This window comes from Fonsecaea erecta (assembly GCF_001651985.1).
Source record: "Fonsecaea erecta strain CBS 125763 chromosome Unknown Scaff9, whole genome shotgun sequence".
In the NCBI taxonomy this organism is placed as follows: Eukaryota; Fungi; Ascomycota; class Eurotiomycetes; order Chaetothyriales; family Herpotrichiellaceae; genus Fonsecaea; species Fonsecaea erecta.
Window position 1 is genome coordinate 326,593 of NW_017387252.1, and position 26,080 is coordinate 352,672.

The window sequence follows — 26,080 nt, forward strand, 5'->3', positions numbered from 1 at the left end:
ACGGACCAGTCAAGCCGTCACGTTGGTCGAGGTTGATAGAGGGCGAAGTGGTACAGTGCAAAGTGCAGTGCTGGTATCAAGCGGTACTATTCGATACAACAATGACGATGACGACAGGGAGGTCGAAGCGAAAAGAGGGGTCACGTGTGTGGGAAAAGGAACAATATAAGTCCGGAACCTGGGTGGGATGTTGTTGTTCTGAGCAGACGAGTCATGCGATTCAGAGACGTGCAGCGGAGGGGTCGGAGGGGCCTTATAAAAGCTGAGGTCAAGGCCTTGCAGGCGTCCAGCATCCGCTGATCAGATCAACAGGCCCGGAAACACGCTAAGTATGTGGGCCAATCAATTGAGTCGCGTGCAATAATCATGGCGCCCTGCCATTTTTTCGCGAATCCACAATCCCACCACACCTGCGCTTTGCAAACTTTGCTATCCATGGACGCATACTGGGGCCCCTGCGTCCGAATGACCCTTTTTCTGCAAATGTCCTACTGTATGTCCCTGCGAACAGAACGACAATCCACTTTGCCCCCCGTCCCCTTTGAAAACTACGGGACGAGCTTAATCAATGATCAGACGCGCGTCCATGATACGCGCGCTTTTGCTTCAGCAAGACCAATGAGAAGAGCAATGACAAGGAATGACACTCTAGGTGCCCTGCAGCCTCGTTGAATCACCGATTGCCAAGTGATGACAGAGCAATCTGGAGATGGTGGTTGAAGACAATTCTGCAAAGCGACAACCCAGCCAACGTGGCCGTGGTCGTTGTCCTGCTAGTCCAACTGTCATCGATGAAAGACCTTTCCAAACTTGATCTAATCTGATGGCATGACTGGATTCAACCGAGATGAAAGGCAGAGCCATCGCACATTACAAACTCGAGGCGAGGCTAGAGGACTGAATGAACTCGGTCATGATGTCCAGCCCCTTCAGACGCTCGTCTCGAGTCTCTCCAAGGAACAAATTCACAACAGGCCAGGCATGAATGCCTGCTTCTTGCTCAAGAAGTTTGACTATAGCGCCATTCTTCTTCATGTGCTCAGCCATAGCTTGGATCCCAGGTGCAAAGACCTCTTCAGCCCCGTAGATGATCCGGAACCCATTCAGTGGTGAGGCCTGTTTCCAGCGCCCGGTACAGAGTCCTGGCGATATTATACCGTCACTCATTGTCGCCTCTCCCGCATACTGCTTTGCGTACAGATGCAGGCTATTTCGATCCAGGTAATCACTGGGTGTGTTCCGGTTCAATTCGGACACCAGATGAGTCCAAGGCGAAAGCAATATAGCTAAACCTGGTCGACGTAGCGCCTGCACTTGAGGATCTTGTTCAAGATGGCCCGGCTGGAGGAGCATGCTCAGGATAAGTGTTGCCCCTGCCGAGTCACCACTCACGCAGATCTTCGCTGCCGAACCATCCCCGAACGTGTCTCGAAGAAAAGTGTACCCAGCACGCGTCTCATTAAATTGGACCGGCCACTGCGCATCCGGAACGAGGGTATATTCCAAAGCGAACACCGCAGGGTTTTTGAACCCACTTTCTTTCAGTCGAGTTGCCCAGGCCATGAGAAACTCGAGATAGAAATATGTCGAACCCATGGAGAACCCGCCGCCTTGAAAAAAACATCAGCTGACTTTGTTGCCAGGCGAAAGACACCCGTGACTGACCATGAGCATAGTAAATGATGATATCAGGGTCGCAGTCTGGATCATCCACGATCCACAGACCTCTGGCGCCGTGTCTAATGACCTCTCGATAAAACATGGGGCAGTGCAGAAATCCATGTCGCAACAGACGGAACCGAAAGAATGGATATGCGACCCATTTGGAAAAGAAGGCTCTCCCTACACGGGCAGGGATCTGTGCAAAGGCATATCTAACGCAGTGAATAACCACGTCCTGGAAGAGCGTCGCATGTTGTGAGAAGGGCGAACGAAGGTGTCTTCTGGTGCAATATCGTTCGCATACAAGCTGGTATGGAAGGTGGAAAACTGTCTCCCGGGATCAGTGTCTGTTGCGATTTTTCTAGAGTCATGGAGTTTCCGCACTCAGGAATGGGATTACTCTGAGGATCACACCAATTAAATCGCCAATGTCTACTTGGTAAAGCAGCTGTGGAATTAAAAACAGGACAAAAGCGACGCAATCAATTCCGCTGACTGGTCCTAAGATCATCGTGGTCTATTTGTGTAGCATGAGTGAGGTTGGAATACTGAAACTTTGGCCGACCTTTTGTATATTTTATCCTGCCCTCGGACATCTACTCTGTCAGAAAAGGTGGTACGAGGATGATTGGAGTCTATTCTAACTAAGTCCATGCAGAAAGTGTAAGCGTCAGAGAATCTAACAAGCATCGGAGTGGGATTTCAGCCATTTCATGCATTTCTGGTGGGCAACTCAGCCGAAAGATTTGGGGTCCAAGGACGCTAGCTTGATCTGTCTTAGCGGAAGCTGGAGACGCTCCTGCAGCCGCGACAGCCCTTTTTTTTGCCTTTCGGAGGCTTCGTCTAGGGCCCTTAGGCTCTAGGCTCTGGTGGCTCTCAGCCTGGCTCCCGGGCTGCGCAAAAAACACCACCTGGTGCCGCTGAAAACTTCCTCGCCATCACCACCGTCTGAGTTTGACACGCCTTATATACCTTGACGCTGATATGCTTGTGAATCTATGGTCATTTATAGTCTAGCGATTGTGTCACAAGTGACTGGCGACGCCCCTGCCTCCTGTCCTCTAATGGCGTTTGATCTTTCCATTCCTTCGTCGACATCGCAAGCCTGGTCCAGTCCCTCACCATCAACGAGAGCCAGCTGGTCTGCATACCCTCTTCCAACATGGCCGCCGTTGCATTAGACGCTTCTTTGGCCAATGTCCTGAGGTATGTTTAGACACTTGATGTGTCTGGCTGGTTGTCACTGACGTTTGTAGTTCCTTGGATTTGGACAAAGTGCCCGAGAAATTGAAATGCACGCGCTGCCACAACTTCAACCTCAATCCGTACAAGACGTCTTGTTGCGATGTCGGCATCTGCGAATCATGTTAGTAGCACCGCGAGCTCTTCCACTTGGCATTTGACTTAGACCAGACAGGCTTCAGCACTACCCGCGGCTCCAGTTGTCCAAAATGCGAACATTCACCATTTACCGATGACATCTGCAAGCCGAGTAAGGCCATGCAAAAGACCATCAAGGTGTACCTCAAGACACAAGAGAAGATGAAAGTGGAGGAGCGGGCCAAATCCGATGGGCAAGAGGAGGCAATCCTCCCATCAGACACTGGCAAACCCGTCGTGAACGGTGGCAGCCAAACAGACGGGGTTGTGGCAGGGGTGCTAGAGGAGCAGCCACCAGGAGACACCCCAGAGAAGGACGAGACGCCTGCTGTCGATGTCCAGCCGTCTATCGAGGTAATCGCTCAACCTGCAATCCGTCGATGACCACTTTTTCTAATTTTCCCATTTTTAGGAACCTGACCTTGAACCGGCCGATAACGACGACGATATTGAGATCCAGGTGGAAGCCGAGGATGAGCATCTCCAACCACTTCCCACCCGAGTCAAGAGTACAGAAGACACTCCTCAACCCCAATCCGTCAACTCGTTCGAGAACAAACCGAACTCACAAGATGTGAGCAAAAGTAACACCGAGGGTTTCAATGGCATGGACTTTTCAAACATGATGAACGGGTTCGGCAACATGGATTACAACCAGATGATGCAAATGATGACGGCGAACGGGATGGGCTTCAATCCAATGATGGGTGAGTTCGACCACTGTCTCAAGGCGCCACCACATTTTCTGACTGCGCTTCAATAGGTATGCCTATGGGAATGAATCCAATGTCAGCTGGCATGTTTGGCGGATTTGGCGGTCCAAACGGAGGCATGAACATGAATGGGATGAATGGCATGAACATGGCTATGAACTACAATGCCAACCAAGGAATGTATGGCTGGGATGGCCAGAACAACAATATGTGGCAGAATAATAATGCAAATGCATTCCCGAATGGCATGGGCAATGACTTCGGTTCCAACTATGGTTTCAATATGGGCCCCTCTGGCAACTTTCAACAGCCCTATGCCTCTGGTGATTTTCAAAACGGCTACCACGGCCGCGGCTATGGCAGAGGCCGTGGCCGTGGCCGTGGCGGCTTTGCGAGAGGTCGGGGTAACTTCAACCAATACTCGCAATACCAGCAACAGGGATATCAAAACTGGCCCGGTCAGAAGCAATTCGATAACCGCAACGGGCAGCCTCCAATGATGCAAACCAGCTCCGCTGACGAAGCCGCCGCCGATGAAGAACGCCACGACAGCACCCATGATCCCATCGACGAGAGTCATGAAGATGATGAATTCGCTCCTGGTGGGCAGGAAGAGGTTCAAGAGGCCCTTGGAGAAGACTACCAGAAGACTGCGAGCACCACCGCTCCTCCTGAAACTTCCGCTGTTGCAGATGGTCAAGCTGTGAAAGAGGTGAAACCTGCGTCGAAAGATGAGCCTGCGGATGTTGACACAGTGAATGTGACAGCCAGGACCGATGACCCAGAAAATGTTTCACCACCGGTCTCGGAGCCTGTGAAAACAGCTCCAGCAGAAAAGCTGATACCGGAAGCTTACAGCGAGGACCTGCAAGGCCCAATGCCACCACCGTCGGCGCCACTTGGTCCTTCGGCTCAATATGGTGATCATGGCTTCCGCTCCCGAGGACATGGTAGATTCTCTTCTCGCGGCCGTGGCTCCATTTCGATGCCAAATGGCCATCTTACTCCGCCAGTAAAGCCACTTCCGCAGACATCTTCTCCCGTGGAATCAAAGGGGGTGGGCGTCCTCGGTGCGCCAACAGGTCCTAGAGCGATGCGTGAACCAGCTGGACCGGTGAGGCCACCGTCGCGACCTGCCGCAGCCGGGTTTCAAATCATGGGAAGAGCGTCGATGCCGGCCCCTCCGCGTTCGGAGTCTCGAGATGTCGAGAGAAGTCGTAGCAGGACCCCTGAAAAAGACACGGACAGGTCCAGACGGCAATCCGTTCAGGACAAGATGGCCAACTCGAAATACGAAGGAAAGGGGCAAGACGAGGCAGATTATCGTGACTCCGAGAGGGCATCCAGGAAATCATCAAGACGCGGTACATATGATGATTATGATCGGAGCGAGCGAGAACCTTCCTATGCGGAATCGGATTCTGGTGATCACAAGTCGACTTCGCGACGCAGTCGAGGCAATAAGGAGAGAGCGTCAAAGCAGCAGTCATCTCGCTCTTCGCGGCGACATCACGACGGAGATGTTAATGGCGACTACGAAATGAACGATTACAATGATTCGACAAGGTCCAATCGAGACGATTACGAGGTAGATACTAAGAGCAGACATCGGAGTAGCAAGTCCTCTCGATACGACGACAGGGATCGGGACAGGGATCGGGATCGGGATTGGGAGCGAGATCGAGATCGAGATAGAGACCGCGATCGAGACCGAGACCGAGATCGTGACCGTGACCGTGACCGTGACCGTGACCGTGATCGTGACAAGACGCGAACCAAAGAGCGAGATCGGGAGAACCGAGACGACAAACACAGAGATCGGGACCGTGACCGTGATCGTGACCGCGATCGCAAGCGCTCTCGACATGACCGCCACCGTGAAGACGGGGAGAAGCACCAGGAGTACGACTACGACTATGATCACGATCAGCAGAAGGATGAAGCCGTGGATGAACCCGAGTCGCGACATCGCTCCCGGCGTCACAAGAAAGATCATCGTCGCGAAGTCGAGGATCCGAACGGCATCGATGGCTCAATGGTCAATGGACGCTCACACTCTCACCGCTCCAGTGGCACCGTAACACCAGCGCCAACGCAGTCCGCTCAACTCGAAGAGAAAGATCCACACACCCTCGAACGCGAAGCGAGGAACCGTGAACGCATGCTCAAAGAACAACAGCGGCGCGAGAAGGCAGCCAAACAAGCTTCATCCTCTGGCGGCGGCGGCAGTGCAGCTGGAAGAAGAGTCACATACAAATACGAAGAGGACCTCGAGAGAGGGCTGGTTGAAGGCGAAAGGGAAAGCCATGGGAGACGGTGGAGGTAGGACCGCCGCTGTCACGGTATCTATTGTGCCTGGGGAAGGCTTGGAGCATCGCATCCTGATGGTCTACAGAGACGATCCGAATGTTGTTGCTGCTGAGGATGCTTCCCTCCCGCTCCTTTCTCCCTCATGAATTGTTCCTTGTCCCGTTCACGCTCTTGGTTTCGGCTGGGGAGAAAAGCCAGTGAGCGGCACCGATCCACGTGTTTCTGCAGATGGACGGATGAAACGGCACATATTGATTTATGATTCACGGGCGTCATTTTGTCATGCCACATTACTTACGAATCGTGTTTGCTCAGAATCCCATCGGAGGAAAGCCTTGTACGGGCCAGATAATTGAGAAGAAAAAGAAAAGACAAGAAAAGAGAAGAGAAGAGACGAGAAAAAGTCCAAAAAAGGCACACTTGATTTGCGGATATGTGTGTAATGAATTCAATTTTTTGCCCAGGGCGGGAGGCGGGAGGCGGGAGGTTGACTGACATACATAGGCAACGCAATACCCTTGGGGAGGCGCAAGGACACACACGAGCACAATGGACTATCGAAGAGCTATTATCGGCTCCTACGAGCTGCGACGGGCTGTGGGATCCGGGGGATAAGGGTTTTAGGAGGGGGGGCGACAGCGGCATGGCATCATCAATCACTCACTCACTCACTCACTCGGCTCCACGGTTTTCTATCATTCGTCTTTTTCATATCACAAACGACGTGTGTACGTTTCTACGGATGGGTTCAAGCGAAAAGCTCCCCTGTACGCGAGGGATGGGAGGGGAGCCAATTGGGGATGGATGTACTGTACTCGGTACCACTCTGTCTGGCGCAGAGAGGCGATGGATGATTCGAGATTTGAATCTTTTCAACAAAATCCTCGGTTCGGTTCGGTTCAGGTCAAGTCAATCAAAGCCAGCTCAAGCCAATCAAAGCCAGCTCAAGCCAATCAAAGCCAGCTCAAGCCAGTCAAAGCCAGCTCAAGCCAATACATATTAATAAATCCATTCCCAGAACATTTGCTTATGAGCTAGCTCGTTGTTTATTTTTTCACCTGGTATATTATATATCGTCAATTCCTCTTTGTGCTTTTGATTTGTCGTTGTCTCAAATACACAGACGCTCATTCAGCATCGTGCGTATCCGTGATATTCCGCTGCCGGGGAAGAGTTCTCCCTGCATTCCCGTGGACAACCTCGTGCCGCGCCTCATTTGGTCTGTTGTTTCGCCGCCACTGCGGCGGCCTCTGCAGTGGCAGGTTCAGGTTGAGGTTGAGGTTGATGAACCGCCTCATACGACGCCGCCCCGACTTTGGTCTTGAGCTTCGACAAACGCCCAAAGATGCGGCCCACGGGATTCGATCGCCGGCGCTGGGAACCGCCGCCCGGGACCACTGGGGGAGAGAGCAGCAATGAGGAAGCCGGCCGAGACGAGGAAGACAGGGACGACGAGGAGAGAGAGGATTTGGTGGGGGGATGGCTTTCCGAGACAGCCTGCCTGGTATGGGTCAACCCTCCCGTTCGCACTGCTTTGGGCCAGGGACACTGCCGTGGCTGCGGGAGCTTGTACGTCTGGATCGTGTAGCTCATGGTGTGCACCGGCGCCGACCGGGGATGCCGATTCAGGAGGCCTCTCTCTCCTCCCCCGCCGCGCTCGCGCCGGCTTTTGCTCTGGATCTGCTCGACCTTGCTGGCCAGGGCCTCGGCCTCCTCGTCGCGGTGCTGCCATCTCAGACTGTCGGCGAGACTCTCCATCGCCAGGATGGTCGCCGGATGCTCCTCGGCGAGCGTCTTCTGGCGGACCCGGACGACCTTTCTCTCAAGCGCTTCTGCCTTGGCCGCGTTGGCCTCGGGGTCTTGCAGTTTGTACGCTTCGGCCAGGTCAAACATGCTGATGAGCGTCTCCAGGTTTTCCTCGCCCAGGACGTCCTTGCGAATCTCCAGCACTTGCTCGAACAGTGTCTGGGCTTCGTCGTGTCGGCCCAAGTGGCCGAGCGTGACGGCCAGGTCGCGTGTCGCTCGAAGCGTGTCCGCGTGTTCTTTGCCCGGGTTGATTTGGCTCCTCTCCGTCACGGCTAGTAGCGTGGTATACGCCTCCTCGAAGTTTCCTTGGATACCATCCAACGCGGCGAGATGGCGTCGTGCCCGGAGCATGGCAGGATGCGTCTCCTCCACACCGGGCTCGGCAGCCTTCAGTCCCTCCACCTGCACTTCCCTTGCGGCCTGAATCTGCCCCTGCTCAAGGAGAATTCGAGATAAACTGGTATAGCTCGCCAAAGATGAGGCATTGTCAGGCCCAAGGGCTTCTTTCCAGTTGGTAATTGATTGACGGGCCATTTCTTCAGCTCGAGCGTGATAGCCCTTGACTCGAAAGAAGGATGAGGAGTGGTACTGCAGTTCGGCCTTGGTTCTGATCCCTGCCTTAGACTTGATCTCCACGTCCAAAACTACTCGAACGTGAGGCAGGTAGGCTTCGCACTTTTCCCAGTCGTCGTGCTCTCCTGGAGGAAATACGGTGGCAACCGCAAACAGAGCCTTTTCTGCCCATTCATCTGCGGTGCCCTCGCTGGCCAGCCAATGCCGCGTAACCAACTGAACGATGTGTTGCATGCTGTAAGCTTGATGCTCCTCACCGGCTATCGTCGTCTCTGACTCTTGAATCAAGGAGAATGCTTTCAGAAGCCCACATGCATCTTCAAAATAGGTGTCAAACCTACTCTCGTCATGACCTACAATGAGAGTGTCGGGAACATAATTTCGATCCAAGAAGGCCATGAGAGATAAAATATCGGCGGCAAGACGATTCTGTTCTCGAATTTGCGTAAAAGACATCTGCCATGTAGCCGCTACTGGTCTGTCTACGCCCTGGACGTCCCGAGTCAGGATATCAAGGGCGTTTGCTTTTTTCTCAAATAGCTGCAAAAAGGCGCTGATCCTCATAGAGTTCTTCGAGATATATGCGGCCGCTTGAGTCATTGCGAGAGGTACTCTTTCGAGACAATTTGCCAGTTTCTCAAGATCACCCCGTGTATATTGGTCCCCTGTAAGAATCTGTGTTAGCATATCAATTGAATCAGACGAGTCCATGGGCAGGATTTGGTGATTGAACGCTCCCAGAGCTTCGCCGACATTCTTGTCTCGCGCGGTGACCAGGAGCGCACCGTGCTGGCAATTTGGAATATAGTCTGTCAGTTTCGCCGCGAAAGTCTCCTGATCACGGTCTGCTGGGCAGTCCTGGAACATGGTCACGTCGTCGGCATTTTGTAGGATCATGAGCCACGGGCCGCAGAGCCTCTCCCGGCCTAGCCACTCGTTGACCAGGGCCAGGGTGTCGACTTGATGGGAGTCGGCACCGGGTATATCGAGTTCCTTGGCCAGCTGCAGGTATGACTGATGAAATCTTTCACGACTGTTGGCATGGACCCAGAAGATCGAGATTTTATCATAGTTGTTCCGGATCCAGTAAACATATTTGAGGGCGATCTGTGTCTTTCTGTGCCAGTCAGTGATGGTTCTATTCCGTCCCTTCACATTGAAATCCGAGAACAAACCCAACACCGCCGAGTCCATACAAGGCCACTCTCTGTTGTGACCCTAATCGAGGTTCTAGATCTTCATCCAACTTCCTCAAAGCCTCCTTGCGACCCGAGAATCGTAGATTTGCCCCGTGTGGAACAAGCCCTGTGTATCTTGTCAGTCCGGGAGACGTTCTTTCTCGAAAAGCAATACCGCACATTTTCCTCTTTGAGATGCATAGACACCTTGCGGATCTCGAAACATCTCCTCTCTGAATTTCTTCACGGCCTGATGGGCAAGTTTGACAAGGTTGGGCGCGACAAGCTGATATGCTGGACTTTCTGGGCTTTCAAACTTGCAGACATTTCGATGATCTGCTTCAACACTAATGACGTTCTCGATAGCCGGGTCAAGCTCAAGCGTAGCTGACTTTTGGTCCACTATCTGTCTTGCGTTAATTTCCAGGAACCCAGACACAGTGCCAAAGACGAACCAGCCCAATTCCTTCCATTCTCAATGATTCACAGATGCTCAAAATCTTGTACTTCCCGATTTGATTCCTGAAATTTTCACGAAGCTGATCTGATAGGATGGAGTTCTTTTGCAGATGATCGAGAAAATTATTCTTCGTGTTGCCCGTCACCAACTTTGCAATTTCAGCCGCTACCCTGCCAATTCTAGCATGTTCGCCCCCTCGATGCGGAGTAGCGAAGAAAGCGAGACCGAAAGTGGCTTCGCAGATGTTGGTATAGGTGTCGTTTTGTTTCGCGTGGACAAGTGCCTGATTCGATGCTCGATGCTGGAGTCAGCGTAAGAGGGACTTGCGAAGCATGCGGGTTGTGATACGATGCCTATCACAGAATTGACCATGGTTTCGGTTCGTGATGATATCTTTCATCGGATTGGGGGTCCAGGAGTTGACAATGGGTAACTCGGAGGAAATTCACACTCCTGAGGTCTGTAGAAGACAATACATTCGACTTACACTCTTCACGACAATACCCCCAAGGCTGTGGGCAAGAAAGATGATTGGTCTGTGCGGCGGATTTATCTGCGCTCTCTCTGTACTCAGCCGATGCAGCAGGTTCACAGCCTGTTCTGTGACTCCAGCTGCGGAAGTGTCAAAGGCCACGTTGGAATTGTAACCAAACACGAGCACCCTGGCTCTGACACCTTTCTCTTCTAATGCGGCGGGAAGAAAATCCTTGAGCCAGAGAGCTCCATTCGGTGCTGTCCAAGTCTTACAGGCGTGGTCCTCGACGTTGATCGGGTTGAGGCCGTGTACAGCGACAATGCTCAATGGAGTTAGCAAGCCGGGTCAGCCAGTAACGCTGGGAGAAGCTTCCGCTCACTCCAAATTTGGCCTCTCTGGGCTATAGATCGGTTTAAGGAAATCCCGGTGTGTCGGAGCCTGTTGAGACTCAGTCCGTCTTCCGATAATGCCATCAGAGCAAGTGAAATCTAAACCCCTCGACCCTTACTGACCATTTTCGGAGAGAGGCACTCGGACTTCTAGGCGTCCCGATCAAATCACACGAGGCTGTGTGAGGTCTCGGCAAAGAAACTTTGATGTCGTTGATAGCCAACAGGAGCGTGTCAATTACTCGACGCAATGCTCGTGTTGGAGGTGGTTTTTTCACAGTCTCAGCCAGACCCAATACCGTCAACTCGTGATTCAGAGAAGATGTGGTTCTCTACCTCAATCCAGAGAATAGAAAGTCGAGGTATCCTTGCATCTCGGCCAGCCACCTGACGATCAAGACCCGCACATTGGTGGTGTTGGTGAGGCTCATCGAGCTGCATGTTGGCATTGATGGACGGAAAATGGCCCGGAACCCCGCCGTCGTCCGCATTTGTAAGGCGCTATCTTCTCGCCTTGCAGCAGCAACCAGTTGTAAGGGGAAAGAGGTTCATGATGTTGGGACTGGATGCAGTTTAGTTCATGGGGCCGAGAAATCGGCTCAGGTGACAACTATATTACTAAGAGCGCAAGCACCACCTGCCCAACCCGCCACGCCAGCATACTCTCCCTTGTTCGCGGTAACACTCCGCAAACCACTCTCTCGGCTCTCCTCCTAGGAAAACCATGAGTAATGCTACAGTGTGCTGGCTGGACTTGCTCAGATGTGTGGATGGTGATGGGATATGGCCACCAAGTATCTGGAAAGGCTGGGAGATGCGAGGTTGCCATCCATCCCTTTCCTCGTCTCGATCATTCTCCGGAGAGAGAGCATCAGATCTCTTCGCCTAGCTCTTCCGGCCCCAAACTCATTGACCTCTTTCCAAAGGGGAGAGCATCAATCAGGAACGACCATCTCCTCTCCAAGCGATGGTAACATACGACCAACATCTCCACGGATTGTGCAGAAATCTCACGTTCCCCCAACCTCTTTGATCAAGTCCGAAGACAGTGTCTAACAGACTTGGGGTCCATCCAACATGCGTGGCATCGGGTGGACCTCATTGAATTGCCGTTGACAAGCAGTTGCGAAGGACTTCCTGGCGCCGGACCCTGTGTCAGAATGGTCCTAGCAACAGTTATCTGCCTCTTGGAAGGTTCAGGATCTGAAGCGTCATTGACCAGGCGGGTTAGCCGGCCAGTTCGAAGGCATTGCAATCATCCAGGAAACCTATGAGCAATACTGCAGCGAGCAGCAGTCTGATTGAGTTTTGCGGGATCCTCGGACTGACCACCGGCAGCCCTCGCATATAGATCTCTAAGATTGAAGTTAGCCAAAATGACTGCAATCCAGGGAGGATTCGGATTCTGACCTTGTTGGGATTCTTTCGAGAGAATAATGAGGCTGCGTTTCTATCAAGTTACTTGGCAAGATATAAAAACATATCGATGTTTGAGGATAAAAAGAGGTCAGGAATGGTTGTCCCCAGATGCCTCGGACTGTTTCCGAACAAGGGTCGGAGGCAGAGAGAGAGAGAGACAGGACAGAGATTCCCGTCTGAACCACCCGTCGGTCTTGGGTAGGAACTTATTTCGATACCGGTGGTGCAGCACCCCGCTGCTGGTCGGGAATTCATCCACACGGCTATTCATCTAGCCTTGTCATCGCTTTCGAGACCTCGTCCACATGGCGATAAACTCAACTTTCTCCTTGACTCCCAGTCCCACTCTCTTGACACGTCCCAACCTCGCCAGAGCCTCGGCAACCTTGTCCAAGAACACTCTTTCCTCCTTGGTGATGGACATCTCTTGGTCTTCGAGCCCGCTTCCCACAAGGGTATCGGCATCGCTGCTGGCGCCACCATCTGACGAAACCAACGTGTCGAAGTAGTTAGCAGTGTAAGAAGACGAAACTTTTGCTGCGACGGCAATATCTGGGTCTGGGGACTTTTTGCTATTATATAGAGCCTCGGCAATGCGGATTCGGAGACAATGGGACGGTTTGCTGCAGAGGTTCCAGAGGAATGTCAGGTAAGCGTGGGGGATGGGTGTCGTGACATCTGCGGGAGTGTACCGGAGGGAAACGGGAAACACTCTTGTCCGTGGAGGTGTTGCCAGAAGGCTTGGACTCATGGGCAGGATGCCTCTACCATTCGTTGTTGTGCATTCTGGAAAGACCACCACGACGCGGCCTGGATTTCTTTTCAGCATTGTTTCAATGTCAATTAGTTTGGCCCCAGGCGATGGTGTCAGCTTTGGGTGACAGAAAGTCCGGCGGATGGCTGTAAAGAGGGATATTGGTTCCACCAGCCGAGAGGAAGGATAGGCGGCTGCGAACACCGGGTCGAAGATGGCGGCCAGATACAGCGGATCAATGGGTGAAGCGCTTGATGAAGCAATCACTGATCCTTCTTGAGGAATTCTCGACTTGTTCTGTGCAAGAGACCTGCACGACATCAGCACGTGCTTCAGCGACACTCGTATAGTCCATACCCTTTCTTCACCCCGTCGATTTGCAGATCGATCCACCATATCCCGGGTATGCCCAATATGCACCACAGAGAAGCTTTTCTGCCCAAAATACCGATAGGCATCCATTGTAGAACGAGGAAGTAAGAGAGCGCAAAGACCAGAAGTAGAGGCACACGACAGACGAAGAGGAATATGTGCAAGGGTAAAGCGAAGCCCGCAGGCTCGGTCGGGATGGGAAGGAATGGAGCGATGCCGGAACCTAAGGATGAAGACAGATCAGCACACCGTTCCATCTGTTTCTCTGTTCGCAGCAGACGGATACCTTTGTCACGAAACTGTGAGAACTTTTCCATTTTTCTTTAGGTTTAGACACGTTGTACAGGGTCCTGGAAGGGCTTCGTAAATGCGCCGCAAGAGTTTCAGATGCTAGAAATGCGAGAAGACCACAGGTGCACCATGACAATGGAGAGCTTGAGTGACAAATAATCGGGAGGTCATCTGGTCATATTGTGCGTGGGCGAACCAACACCAGGGCGACTCAGGTGAGGTACCGGGTACCTTCGCGGTCAAGGTTTGATAAACGACAGGTGGACCAGAGTGCAAGGCTTCCTAGGCTGTGTGGATACAGCAAGTCATCAGAGCAACATGTTTGGGTCAATGGTACGATCATGTACAGTAATAGTGGGAATCGAAAGGTGAGAAAACGTAGCACATGCCATTTCGCTATTATTGCAGCCCAAAACCATGACATGGAGGATGCGAGGTGGTCCAGTGGCTTGGCGTCCGGCCCCTCTTCGACCCTTCTCCATGGTGTAATAGTGCTTGAACACTCTTCGGACCAGGCAGGGTATTTTCTGTCCACCCGTATCTCGTACTAGACTTGCCCATGTCTTTTTCTGGTGGGAAGGGGGTTGTGAAGGGGGGAAAGAGGGCATGTGAGTGAGTGCATGCGTTCATGCATGGGCAGCCGTCCCAACATATTCGGTCAATTCGGCTCACCACTCGGGTCCCCCTTGGAGCGTAGGAGCTTCGTTCACCATCGTCAACCGCCCATGGCATGTGGCATGACGGACATTATATCCAGACTTTCCCTCAGCCTAGCCCACTTGTGGCTTTGCTGGGCGAGCCTTGCATAATCCAGACGTCGCGACTCTATAATGTTCCTTGCCGGCAATTGGGGGCAGGATTATAACGGGAAACCCGCGCCTTCTCCAAGGCTATGCACTGAAGAACCAAGTGTGTTTGATCATTGGAAGGTGCTGTTCATGATGGACAGAGCCACAATGTATTACCCGTTGTGGAAACAGCCATGGACGACGAGACGTGTCCTAACATGGCGCAAAAGCGCTCTATTTGTCGCGGTTTTTCACTCAGCTGACCGTCTCTGGAACTGTCCGCACCTTGTCGAATTAATCTAAACCAGGAAACAAACAGACACTGCCCCTCCAGGAAAACTTGAGATTTTGCAGGCGTGACGAAGGCATAGCATGCTCGAAAAGACCTGTTCAGCCACCGAATAGCCACTACCGAGGACGAAAGCTCAGTGTTGCCATCATGTCCGATCTCAAAGAAAGCAAAAGCCCTCTGCTCGGCAAACCCAACGAGCTCCAGTCAACCCAGCCAGCTACCACTCACAAATCGCCACAAAGCGTGTCAGAAGGCTTGGGGGACAGCGGTCCACCCCCACCTGAGATTCTCCGGTCAATTTCCAACAAGGAATTTCCCGCCTGGGGCGAATATCTCGACAAGGAGAAGCCGAAGGAATACATCATGTGGAAGTTGAAGATGATTGGTGAAGGCCATCAAGCCATGACAAGTCAGAATGCCGGGGTTGAGAATCAGCAGACGAGTAACGGATCGGGAATGGGGGAGCCGTCTTCGTCTGGGTCGAGCAGCAGGTTGCAGCCGGAGATTCCCAAGGGAGAGCAGAAGCATGGCGAGGTACTGGCGGCCATGAAGAAGCACCATGTCTCGGAGGAGAAGGAGAGCTAAACGACTCGTGGCCGAGCGGACTGAGGAGAGGCAATTGTCAACGAGGACGGATGAGGATTCGCTTCCAGGGCACAAAGTGGCACAGATTCCAGCAGGGCATTTCAACTTGAGAGTTTGCATCACCGTCCCACTCATGTGCTTCCCGCCACGGATGTCGACACCACGTACCATCGCCTGTGGGCTTCTCACTATGTCGTCTGAAGAATAGCGGGACATTGTGGTCTGGGAGTGCGCGAATCCACGGCTCAAAGAGATAGATCAAGGCTCCCTGGTGGTTGAGCACCTGTGATGCTAGACACATTACGATGGGCACGAGCTAGTTCAACAATACAGGACGTCAATACGTTTAGCAGCTCACTTCAAAGCAGACCTCTTGCCCGGACCCCCCTCAGGCTGCACCTTGTACGGTATCCACCTGATTCATACTTACCTGGTACCTCTCCTGGGCCCATATGTAAATACAGCCATTCTCAAACCTTATAGTTCGACGGAATACCCTACCAACGGCAGAAGGTCGGTATCCATCTGGGAGACGAGAGAGGAATGGTGGAGACGTCGTCGTCGTCGTCGGTTTTTTTTTCCTTCTCCACGACCCTCCATACGCGGAGTTGAGCGACCTGCCCCTTCAGGTACAGTACTGCCAGCAACCCCAGAGGCTGTTAATTGATTCTATGACTCCACCATCCATCCATCCATCCCACCTCAATAATAATGACCCTGACCCTCATTCATGCCCACGGTAGACTTCTTGACACGGTAAGGCAACTCGTATCGGTTCTCGCTCTCTCGGTGGGCGGTACATACATACGGCCAAAATAATACACACGCCCAGACCAACCTTGCACGCTCCAGGAACGCCGTTCTTGTCGAAAGATCATCATGGCAGCGCCCCTCGACGTAGCGGCCATCCGAGGCCAATTCCCGGCCCTGGCCCAGGACCAGGTCTTTATGGACAACGCTGGTGGCGCCCAGGTGCTCCAGACGGTCATCACGTCCATCTCGGATTACTTGTCCAGGAATAACGTGCAGCTGGGCGCGTCGTACCCGGTGTCGCAAATATCCACGACCAAGTTCGACGAGGGCCTCGCCGCGGGCGCCAAGTACATCAACGCGTCGCCCAAGGAGGTGGTGTTTGGCCCCTCGACGACGCAGCTGCTCCGCAACCTCTCGGTCGCCTTGAAGGTCGAGCCGGGCGCCGAGTTTGTCCTGTCGAGCCTCGACCACGAGGCTAACCTGGCGCCCTGGGTGCAGTTGGCCGAGTGGAAAGGGTTGACGGTCAAGTGGTGGATTCCTACCAAGAACACCGACTCTAATCCTAAGCTGGAGCCTGAGGACCTGAAGAAGTTGCTCACCGACAAGACCCGGCTGGTCTGCTGCACGCACACCTCGAATATCCTGGGCACCGTGACCGACGTGGCCGCGCTGTCCAAGGTCATCCATGACACCAACCCCAACACGCTGTTCTGTGTCGATGCCGTGGCGTACGCACCGCACGCCCCGGTCGACGTCAAGGCGTTCGGCGTCGACTTCTACTCCTTCTCCTGGTACAAGGTGTATGGGCCGCACGTCTCTATGCTGTACGTCAGCGAGAAGGCACAGAAACAGATCCAGAGTCTGGGACACTATTTCAAGCGTGGCGACACGCTGGAGGAGATGCTGGGTCTGGCTGCCGGGAATTACGAGTGCATCCAGGCGGTGCCTCTGATAGCCAAATATATCGACACAGTGGGCTGGGGCGCCATCACCGCACAGGAAGAGAAGATCCAGGAGATCTTGCTGGCATATCTGCGGTCGAAGCCCGACCAAATCAAGATCTATGGCGAGCCGTCCTCGGACAGAAAGCTGCGGGTGCCGGTCATCAGTTTCAGGGTCAAGGGTCAGAGCTCGTTGGGGATTATTGATGCCATTGAGGCGAGGTCGAACTTCGGCTGCCGCAGTGGTCACTTTTACAGTAAGCGACTCTGCGACAACGTGCTGCGCATCCCAGACAGCGATGACGGGGTGGTCAGATGCTCATTGCTGCACTATAACACGGTCGAGGAAGTTGAAGGTCTGGTCAAAGTCCTGGACGAAGTCATCAAGGAAGGAGCAGGGAAGCACGTCGAGGACCCGGAGAGGAAGAATGTCGCGAATTGGTAACACAGCCCCCTGCAGAAAATAGATAGCCCTCGCAAAGATTTTGGTTGTGGTTGTTGTTGTTGTTGCTGTACACCCGGCGAAATCATGCCGAACCGTACGAGATCTCGCCCTGCTTCATCATTGTTTGCCGGTGGAAGGTCAAGATCTGCTTCGAAGACCATGCAAGTCGTAAGAAAACTAGGGTATGCACAGGTTGTTGCATTAATAGCCTTGTTCCCTTGTATCACCTGGTGACTGCGTCAAGCTGGCACCAACTCCGATGGGCACCGAGACCACTCCTTCCCGATCATCCCATGACACAATTCACCGCCTCAGCGCTCCTTTCGCCAAAAGAAAGGAAGAAAAGATCCCATTCAGCTTCGGAGCCTGACTGTATGTAGACCGAGCCCATCCTGCAGATCCAACACCGTGCGTCAGTGCAGGCATCGCGTTGGAGACGAGGCTTGCATCCCTGCTCGTGGCGATGCCCCATTAGGTATACAAGCACCGGTAAGAGCGAAAGATCGATCCTGTACAGCAGGCCGCAGCAGCGCCTAGGACAGCCGAAGATGTCAACTTGAGCAGCATCCTCGTCTAGTTCCGGTAAGGATTTGCGTAGAACGAGGCAGCGACTCATGAGACATCTCAGCCGCTTCGATTTTACCACATTTCTGGCATAAATTTGTTCCGAGAGCAGTTTGACGTCGGTGGGCGGTTTCTTACCTTTTGACAGCAACGAAACGGCCGAGAGCCCGGCAGCCTTCCACCTGTAAGCAGCCACCTCCAGACAAACCTATCGATATTTCTCAGGACTTTTGACGATTAGCTAATTTAGACTCGTTAATAAGTCCGTATGGAGACTAGGATAATGAGTTCGGAGCTCGAAATCGGACGACGACCACAACTCGTTCTGGAGATTGTGTATACGGGGAATCGGCTGCTACCCGAAGGGGATATTTTCGAGGGGCCAAAATCTCCCCTAGATACACCCTGACTGGCTTGCAGGTCTCGACTCCGACCTTTGTTTGTCACCATCCTCGTGCATGTAGACTGCGGCGAAAATAGACAAGCGGCCGTTCAGGGACTTTGTGGTGCATGCGAGGGTTTTTCATACTGGATGTGGCTATGGCTTGAGGTGTGCAAGGGTATAAAAGAGCTGGACTCTCTCATGTTGAAGAGGTTGCTTCCCAATAAGCCATCTGTCCCAAGTTCAAATCAATCTTCTCTGTTTCGTGAGCGCCCACAGTCGCCTTTCCAAGTCTACATCACACAGATACGTGCCAAAATCTTCGAGTCTTGCATCATGCAGTTCCTCAGCACCGGAAAGCTAGTCGCCCTCCTGGGTGCTGTGGGGGCTCTACCCCTGGTGGCATGCCATGACCTTACTGCCCGTCAGGTCGAGGACATTTCGACTGCACAGAACAACTGGGCAGCCGACACCGGCGTGGTGTCGACGTTCTTGTCGAACGCCGTCACATTCAGCGGGGCGGATCTCGTGGCTCAAGCTCAAAATGCTCTTGATCACGAAAACGACGAGCTCAAACACAAGGCCGCCCTCGATGCTGTGTTCCTTAATGTCGCCAACCCCAACTCCCTGGTCGTCCAGGCGAACAATGTTCTTGTCAACCAAGGAACCTTCGAAAGCGTCGTGTCCAACCTGCAGAATTTTGTGACGTTCGGCGCAGATTTCGATGCGGAAGAGATTGCCGGTCTTGTCGGTGATATCAACAATGTTCGATGCGCTCAGGTTCTGCCGGCCATTGACCAGTATTTCCAAGCGGTCGGGGACGTCCTCCAGAACGGTATCGATGTGTTGGCTGTTCGACCCACCAACTGCCCCTCCGGCACCAAGAAGAGGAGCGAGCTTTGAGTCGTTCTCATCTGAATTGTCACTGGCGGTGAAATTGGTATTGGTATTGGTATTGGTATTTGAAGAGGGGCTAGTAAAGGCCGAATGACTGGGTCGTTTTATTTCATGTCGCGAAGAGGCTGGTAGGGGTCCATAATTTGAATACGCGTTGCCTAGTTCGCTGGTTCGCGTTCACCCTCCAGTGGGAGTCCTGGTAGAGCAGCAAACTTGAGCAAACTTTGAAGCTGAGCATGGTCAGAGAATTTGGCTCAGCGGGCCTTCTGCCACTGATCAATTGAACATCTCTCCTATATTATCCAGCTTGAATCCCTCTCGAATGCATTCAATCGTGTCAGTTCAGCCCAGTTGCTCGCGTCACGGGGTTTTTCACGTGAAGAGCTTTGGCGCCTGGACTGGAAAGTTAGCCGACGCCAAGCTCTTTTCATCACGTGCAGAGCGCACTAAGCCCAAAACAAACAATTGTTTACAATGGCTCCATCCTTGAAGACCTCCATGACCTACTCTCCAAATGCATGTCATTTGACCGACACTCGACAACATCGGTCCCTGTGGGGGAATTGGTCATGGTTTCCCTTCTTGAGTAGCAGAAACTGGTGGTTTGTCACGGTCCAACACGGATTCCTCTTCAACATGGCAGAAACCGAGAATGTATGACCGTCCCTGTCCGATTCAGAGTATATGGCGTTGACCAGGAACTGCAGTTCGTCTCTCAACTCCCCCAGCCCACCCGGCATGGGGTCCCTTCACCTCAGAAAGCTCTGGCAGAAGTCACAGCATCGGCCACCAACTCCCGAACTGCCATGCCACCTCCAGGATTCACCGGCCACAAGCGACAGGGCTCAAATCGTACGCTTGGTTTGCTGCAAGAGATGGAAGATGTGTTAACATGGACTATAGTACCCGAGCCGAGTGCCAAAAGAAAGACACTTGCTGAGCGCGCCGGCGAACCTGTCAGAACCATTATTGCGGCTCCAAAGACCAGTACCAGCACGGGTACCGGACTATTGCCCACCTTTCAGTCTCGCAATCCTTCAACATTCTCGCAATCATACCGGAGCACCTCCAGAAACACCTCAAACTCTTCGGCGGTGTCTACGTTCTCGGCTAGCGTGGGTACTGCTATTCGGCAGCCTGCCGTTCACCCAACATCAAACATCGCCCGTCCGAAATCATCACTCGCAAAAGACAGAGGAACACGATTGGCCGACTCGAGGCCCGCGACATCATTAGGAACCCGTGGAAGGAATCAGGATGGCCCGAGTAATAAGTGTATGGTTTCCCTTTTCTCCCAGCCTAAACGAAACGCTCTTGCCCGTGCTCCCGTTCTTGTTTGTGCTCCCGTGAGGCTTGGACCTGTCAATGTACCCAAAAGAAATGCTCGGAATATTCAACCACTGAGGAGGTATAACGCGTCTACAATGCCGCTCAACCGGAATGTCTCGGCAACATCCATTACGGAACGGATGTTGGGTCTGTCTTTGACTTCTCAGACGCCGACCCCCAGACCACCCCGGCTAGATAGTCCTTCAAGGCTTCCTCGTGCTTCGCCTCGACAGCCAACACCTCCATTGAAGGAGTTCTTTACCCCAGCACCGTTTCCCAAAGATCTTTTTACTACTCCTCACAAAATTCAAGCGAGAGCATTTCTAACAAAAGATTCTAATCTAGTGGCGTGGGACCCCGAAGAAAAATTTGGCAACATCGAGAGAATGTATGAAGATGTCTGCAAACATTACAAGGAAGCCATGGAAGACAACATGGAAGCAAAAGAGATCAACAACACTTACAAGTCCACCATCGCGAATCTTGAGCAAGATCGGAGAGATGCCACCGAAGCTATGATCGCTCTCAGGTGTGAACTTGAAACTACCAAATTTCGCCTGCAATCTGCCGAGCGAGGGACCCAGGAGCTCAAACGAGACCAAGAGGCCGAAATTGAAACCGTCAAACATCAGCATAGAACAGAGCTCGAATGTGTTCGCCAATCCCATCGAGAGGATGTGGAGCGATTGAAGGCGGACCACAGAGAGGAGATTCGCGAGTTGAAGAAACGGTTGGAAGACGAACTCGAACATGAACGGACGCAGCGGATCCAGGCATTGAGCCAGGTGTCCACACAAGAAGCTCTGGAGAGACAACGACATCAAATGGATCTCGAATCGAAAGAACACGAAATACGGAGTTATCATCTGGAGATTGATCGACTCAAGGCGGATCTTGAGAGAGAAAAACTCCTCAACGATGATCTCCGCCGCAATCTGTCCACGGCAGGTGACAACGCAATGAGCATGGAAAGTGCCCGCCAAGCGCTCCAGGCTAAGATTGAGTACCTGGAATCAGACAGCAAGTCTCAGTCTGAAGCGTATGCTGCGATGGAGAGAAGGATGAATGAAGCTTTGGAGAAAGCGACAGAGTGTGAAGAGAAGCTCCGGAAGGAAGAACTCCTTCGACGCAAACTGCACAACCAAGTGCAAGAATTAAAAGGCAATATTCGAGTCTTCTGTCGTGTCCGACCCACCAACGAAAGTGAAGCCGGCGAAGAGACGGCAAAGATCACATTTCCCGAGTCGGACGAAGAAGTCAGAGACATTGAAATCAAAGGCCCTGAGGAGACCAACAGCCTCGGAAAAGTGACGACAAAGACACATCAGTTCACATTTGATCGAGTCTTCGACCCGTGCAGCAGCAATGCGGAAATCTTTGAAGAGATCAGCCAACTCATTCAGTCCGCGTTGGACGGCTACAATGTCTGCATATTTGCCTACGGGCAAACCGGCTCTGGAAAGACGTTCACCATGTCTTCTGAAGACGGCATGATTCCACGAGCCTTGCGACAGATATACGCTACAAGCAAAGAGCTAGAATCTCGGGGTTGGAAATACACCATGGAAGGCAGCTTTGTTGAAGTATACAACGAAGAGCTGCGAGACCTTCTGGGGAAAGACTCCGACAACGTGAACAAAAAACACCAAATTCTTCATGACAGCACGACGTGTGAAACCACTATCACCGACGTGACCACCGTCAGCCTTGACAGCCAAGATCAAGTCGAAGGCATCCTTGCGCAAGCGATGTCCCGTCGCTCAGTGGCCGCCACAAAAGCTAACGAGCGCAGTTCTCGAAGCCACTCTGTTTTTATCCTCAAACTTGCCGGCTATAACACAGTGACGGGCAAGAGGACCAAGGGCACGCTAAACTTGGTCGACCTCGCCGGATCAGAAAGACTGTCTCATTCCAAGGTCGAAGGTGCCCGGCTCAGAGAGACACAAAACATCAACAAGTCGCTCTCCTGTCTAGGCGACGTCATTGGGGCACTTGGCCAGCAGCAGGCCAACGGCGCATTCGCCTCTCGAGAGAGTAGCAACAGTGCCGGCTCCAACCTGTCGTCCGCCACAGGAGCAGGCGGAACACACATCCCTTACCGAAACAGCAAACTCACCTACCTGTTGCAGTACAGTCTAGGTGGGAACAGCAAGACCCTGATGTTCGTCATGGTCGCACCAGAGAAGAAGTGTCTCGCGGAGACGCTCACGAGTCTGAAGTTTGCCGACAAGGTATCGAAGACGAAGATTGGGGTGGCAAGGAAGACGGCAGGTGGGAAGTGAAGGCGAGATCGTCTGGTTTTTGCGTGTTTATCATGTGTTGTGTCGGTTTTTTTTTTCAAAGCAAGCGGTGTTTGACCTCGGATGGAATATCGACCTGATGACCCAATACATTTCATGTCATGAGGGGAAAATGTGCGGCGTTTGGCTTCTATGGTTAGGAGATTTTGGGAGGGCTTTTCACTCGTTGATGGCTGGACTGATGAAGAGAGGCATTGTCTTATTTTACAATCATGCTTTGGGGATCGAACTGGCGGTTGTGGTGTGAGTTGAGTCGAGTTGGGGTTGGATAGGACGCGGAATGGAGGATTGGGATTGTGTTTGTATACAGGCAGAAATGACAGGCTCGAATGAGAGACCATCTTTTCCATAAGCAGCGCTCTCTCTCTCCCTCTCTCGGTTCCAAAGGCCTTTCTTCGTCTGAGCTGCTCGTCGCCGGTGGCAGCTACAGTTGAGGCTTCGAAAACCTCTTCTCTTGGCCATCCTGATCTACACTCGAGACAACAAACGACAAAGGGCCTACCTCCATATTAATATACTATATGTCACGATGGATGGTACATATGATGCTCTATCATTGCCTTTACCTGGATTGAGATTTTCTCTTCTCACCACAATCCCTCACTCATCCCTGGGCCACTTTGACATTCTTTTGCGATCCCCCGGGCAATCCACTCGGCAATGCCCATGGTGCTGATCATGGGGTTGACGCCGCTGGCCGAGGGCAGCACGCTCGCGTCGGCGACATACAGGCCGTCAGTGCCGAAGACCTTGCCCCGGGCATCGACGACGCCGGTCTTGGGCGAGGACGCCATGCGGCACGAGCCCATCTGGTGAGCCGAGCCGGCGGTGCAGGGCCCCGGGTCGGCGACCCAGCGGCGGCGCACCTCGGCCAGGTAGGCGGTGAAGGACAGCTCGTCGATGGCCGGCGTGGCCTTGGGGTCCCGGTGCGACGGCCGCACCCAGCGGTCGACGGACGGGTGGGCCGCGTCGATCTCCACCGCGCCCTGCACGAACGCCGCCTGCATACCGCCCACCATGCCGGCGAGGAGGTGGCGGCGATCGCGCGCCGACGGCGTGTACGCCACCCGCGCGCGTCGCCGCGTCGCATCCTTCGGGTCGATGTACACTCTGCCGGTGTCGGCGTCGCGCGTGATGCACACAAAGCCCGTCGAGTAGCCGTGTTTGGCGGCGTTGAGCCGGTAGTCGATGGCGGCGGAGAGTGGTGCACTGCTCGTCGTGCCACCCAGGGCGTATTGCGGCCGGAAGGGCAGGGCGAGCAGGCCGAAGCCCGGCGTCGAGCAGATCACCTCCACCTTGGGCCCGTGGTGTTGGCCGTCTTGGTCTTCGAGCCCCGTCATCGCGACCGTCAGAATAGCGCCTTCCCATGGGTCAGTCCGGTGCGGCCACGTCGCCCAGACCGTGTTCGTCGGGTGGAGGTGCAGATTGGCGCCGATGTGAGGATTCTTCAGCCCGCTGCGGAGGAGGACCAGGGGCGACTGCAGCGTTCCGGCGGCCACGATGACTCGTTTGGCCGAGATGGCGAGTTGTCGGGTAGTCTTCCGGTCGCGGGACGTCCATGTGGCTCTGACGCCGGTGGCCGTCTTGACGCCGTTGTTCGCCTCCTCGGAGAACACAATCTCTTCGACCCAGCAGCCCTCGACGAACTCGGCGCCGTGGGCCGCCGCGTCGGGGAACCAGCAGTTGGCGGGCCCCTGCTTGGTGGCACTGGCGCACCCGTAGGTACAGTAGCCGCAGAAGTGGCGCCGGGACGCCGTGTTCTGGGGCACAATCTGCACGGCGACACCGAGTCGGCGGGATCCCTCGAGCAGGGTCCTGTTGGCGAAGTTGAGCTCGATCTTTCTGAGACCTTCTGGATCTGTGCTCTTGGCGACGCCCATGCGCTCGCAGACGGTGTCGAGGCAGTCCTGGTATTCTGTGCCCAGGAAGTGAGGAAGGTTGTCGGCCGCCCACTGCTCGCGCACCGGTCGTGGAGGCTGCAACGAGGCCGACCAGTTGATTGTGCCGCCGCCGCCGAACGTGCTCCCCGCCAAGATGCCGATGGACGCATCATCCGACACCATCAAGCCGCCGTTCTCCATCAGATGCTCCCCCGCGTTGGCAGCGGACATGGGGAAGTGTGTCGACGGGAAGTGATAGGCCTTCTCGAGGACCAGGCACTTCAGACCGGCTCGGGATAGATGTGAGGTGACGACGCCGGCGCCGCATCCAGATCCAATAATCACCACGTCGGCCGAGAGTGTCGTGGACGTCGCTGGAGACGCGAAGTCATGAAATTTGAAATCGTAGCTGGGGTTGCGCTCGATGTGCTTGGGGATGTTTGGGAAGTCGAGAAAACGGTACAGATTGGGGGAAGCTGCAAGCCAAACCTGTCTCGCGAGGCCGCTGAGGGACTTGTGTACCGCTCTCAGTGGAGGTAACCTGGCTACGGACCATTGGCAGACGATTCTGCAACGGGTCTCGAGGTCCTGCTTGTGGATCGGCGTGGTGTAGCCGGTCAGGATATAGGAGCCCACAGTGGTATTGAACAGGGAGAGAACAAACGCCAGTGCTTGTGCGTCGGACGGAGGGATGTAGAGCTTGATCTTTCGGACTATGCGTTGTCTGTATTCAGGATCCGAGACGGCGTCCTCGGACAAGTATGCTCGCGCCACATCCTCAGAGGCACTTTCTGGCAGATACGACTTGAGCTTGGAAAGTGCCTCGTGAAATTCTGGAGACGGGCCTGCTTTTGAGGTGGCAGGGATAGATGGGACGAAGACTTCCAGGATCGAGAAGAGAGTGTCCCATTGTTCCTCGGTGAAAACCTCAGTCTCGGGTGCTGGAGGCAGAGGTGCAGGAAGAGAGGCGAGATGGGACAGGTTCTCGGTCAGAGACATTGCGAGACTCTGGCGCGACAGAAGAGCTTGTTGTTGGTGTTGGTGTTGGTGTTGGCACTGGGAGAACAATCAGGCCGGTGGATATCTTGTATTGATCTTGCGCCGAGACCGAAAACCACGAGGTCTATAAATTAACTGCTGTA

General features: G+C 53.6%; 9 protein-coding genes across 9 annotated transcripts; 5 read left to right on the forward strand and 4 right to left on the reverse strand.

Moving 5' to 3' along the window:
* Window positions 1-870: 870 nt before the first annotated feature.
* On the reverse strand, window positions 871-1,762 carry AYL99_09354 (hypothetical protein; the record flags this gene model as incomplete). Its single annotated transcript, XM_018840861.1, has 2 exons — window positions 871-1,610; window positions 1,666-1,762. The coding sequence occupies 2 exons, from the start codon at window positions 1,760-1,762 to the stop codon at window positions 871-873; spliced, it is 837 nt and encodes a 278-aa protein (XP_018689542.1).
* A 1,062-nt stretch (window positions 1,763-2,824) lies between these two features.
* On the forward strand, window positions 2,825-6,081 carry AYL99_09355 (hypothetical protein; the record flags this gene model as incomplete). Its single annotated transcript, XM_018840862.1, has 5 exons — window positions 2,825-2,868; window positions 2,919-3,028; window positions 3,080-3,396; window positions 3,455-3,749; window positions 3,806-6,081. 5 exons carry the CDS (start codon window positions 2,825-2,827, stop codon window positions 6,079-6,081), a joined length of 3,042 nt encoding a protein of 1,013 aa, XP_018689543.1.
* A 1,196-nt stretch (window positions 6,082-7,277) lies between these two features.
* AYL99_09356 (hypothetical protein) lies at window positions 7,278-10,454 on the reverse strand (the record flags this gene model as incomplete). The annotated part of the gene is made up of 5 exons (XM_018840863.1): window positions 7,278-9,561; window positions 9,620-9,749; window positions 9,803-10,028; window positions 10,078-10,383; window positions 10,431-10,454. 5 exons carry the CDS (start codon window positions 10,452-10,454, stop codon window positions 7,278-7,280), a joined length of 2,970 nt encoding a protein of 989 aa, XP_018689544.1.
* A 2,191-nt stretch (window positions 10,455-12,645) lies between these two features.
* Window positions 12,646-13,808, reverse strand: AYL99_09357 (hypothetical protein; the record flags this gene model as incomplete). The annotated part of the gene is made up of 3 exons (XM_018840864.1): window positions 12,646-13,429; window positions 13,477-13,714; window positions 13,778-13,808. The coding sequence occupies 3 exons, from the start codon at window positions 13,806-13,808 to the stop codon at window positions 12,646-12,648; spliced, it is 1,053 nt and encodes a 350-aa protein (XP_018689545.1).
* Window positions 13,809-15,009: 1,201 nt separating this feature from the next.
* Window positions 15,010-15,447, forward strand: AYL99_09358 (hypothetical protein; the record flags this gene model as incomplete). Its single annotated transcript, XM_018840865.1, has 1 exon — window positions 15,010-15,447. The coding sequence occupies one exon, from the start codon at window positions 15,010-15,012 to the stop codon at window positions 15,445-15,447; it is 438 nt and encodes a 145-aa protein (XP_018689546.1).
* An 879-nt stretch (window positions 15,448-16,326) lies between these two features.
* Window positions 16,327-17,586, forward strand: AYL99_09359 (cysteine desulfurase; the record flags this gene model as incomplete). Its single annotated transcript, XM_018840866.1, has 1 exon — window positions 16,327-17,586. The coding sequence occupies one exon, from the start codon at window positions 16,327-16,329 to the stop codon at window positions 17,584-17,586; it is 1,260 nt and encodes a 419-aa protein (XP_018689547.1).
* A 1,282-nt stretch (window positions 17,587-18,868) lies between these two features.
* Window positions 18,869-19,435, forward strand: AYL99_09360 (hypothetical protein; the record flags this gene model as incomplete). Its single annotated transcript, XM_018840867.1, has 1 exon — window positions 18,869-19,435. One exon carries the CDS (start codon window positions 18,869-18,871, stop codon window positions 19,433-19,435), a length of 567 nt encoding a protein of 188 aa, XP_018689548.1.
* A 630-nt stretch (window positions 19,436-20,065) lies between these two features.
* On the forward strand, window positions 20,066-23,040 carry AYL99_09361 (hypothetical protein; the record flags this gene model as incomplete). The annotated part of the gene is made up of 4 exons (XM_018840868.1): window positions 20,066-20,083; window positions 20,137-20,281; window positions 20,333-20,548; window positions 21,104-23,040. The coding sequence occupies 4 exons, from the start codon at window positions 20,066-20,068 to the stop codon at window positions 23,038-23,040; spliced, it is 2,316 nt and encodes a 771-aa protein (XP_018689549.1).
* Window positions 23,041-23,645: 605 nt separating this feature from the next.
* On the reverse strand, window positions 23,646-25,937 carry AYL99_09362 (hypothetical protein; the record flags this gene model as incomplete). Its single annotated transcript, XM_018840869.1, has 1 exon — window positions 23,646-25,937. One exon carries the CDS (start codon window positions 25,935-25,937, stop codon window positions 23,646-23,648), a length of 2,292 nt encoding a protein of 763 aa, XP_018689550.1.
* Window positions 25,938-26,080: the final 143 nt, after the last annotated feature.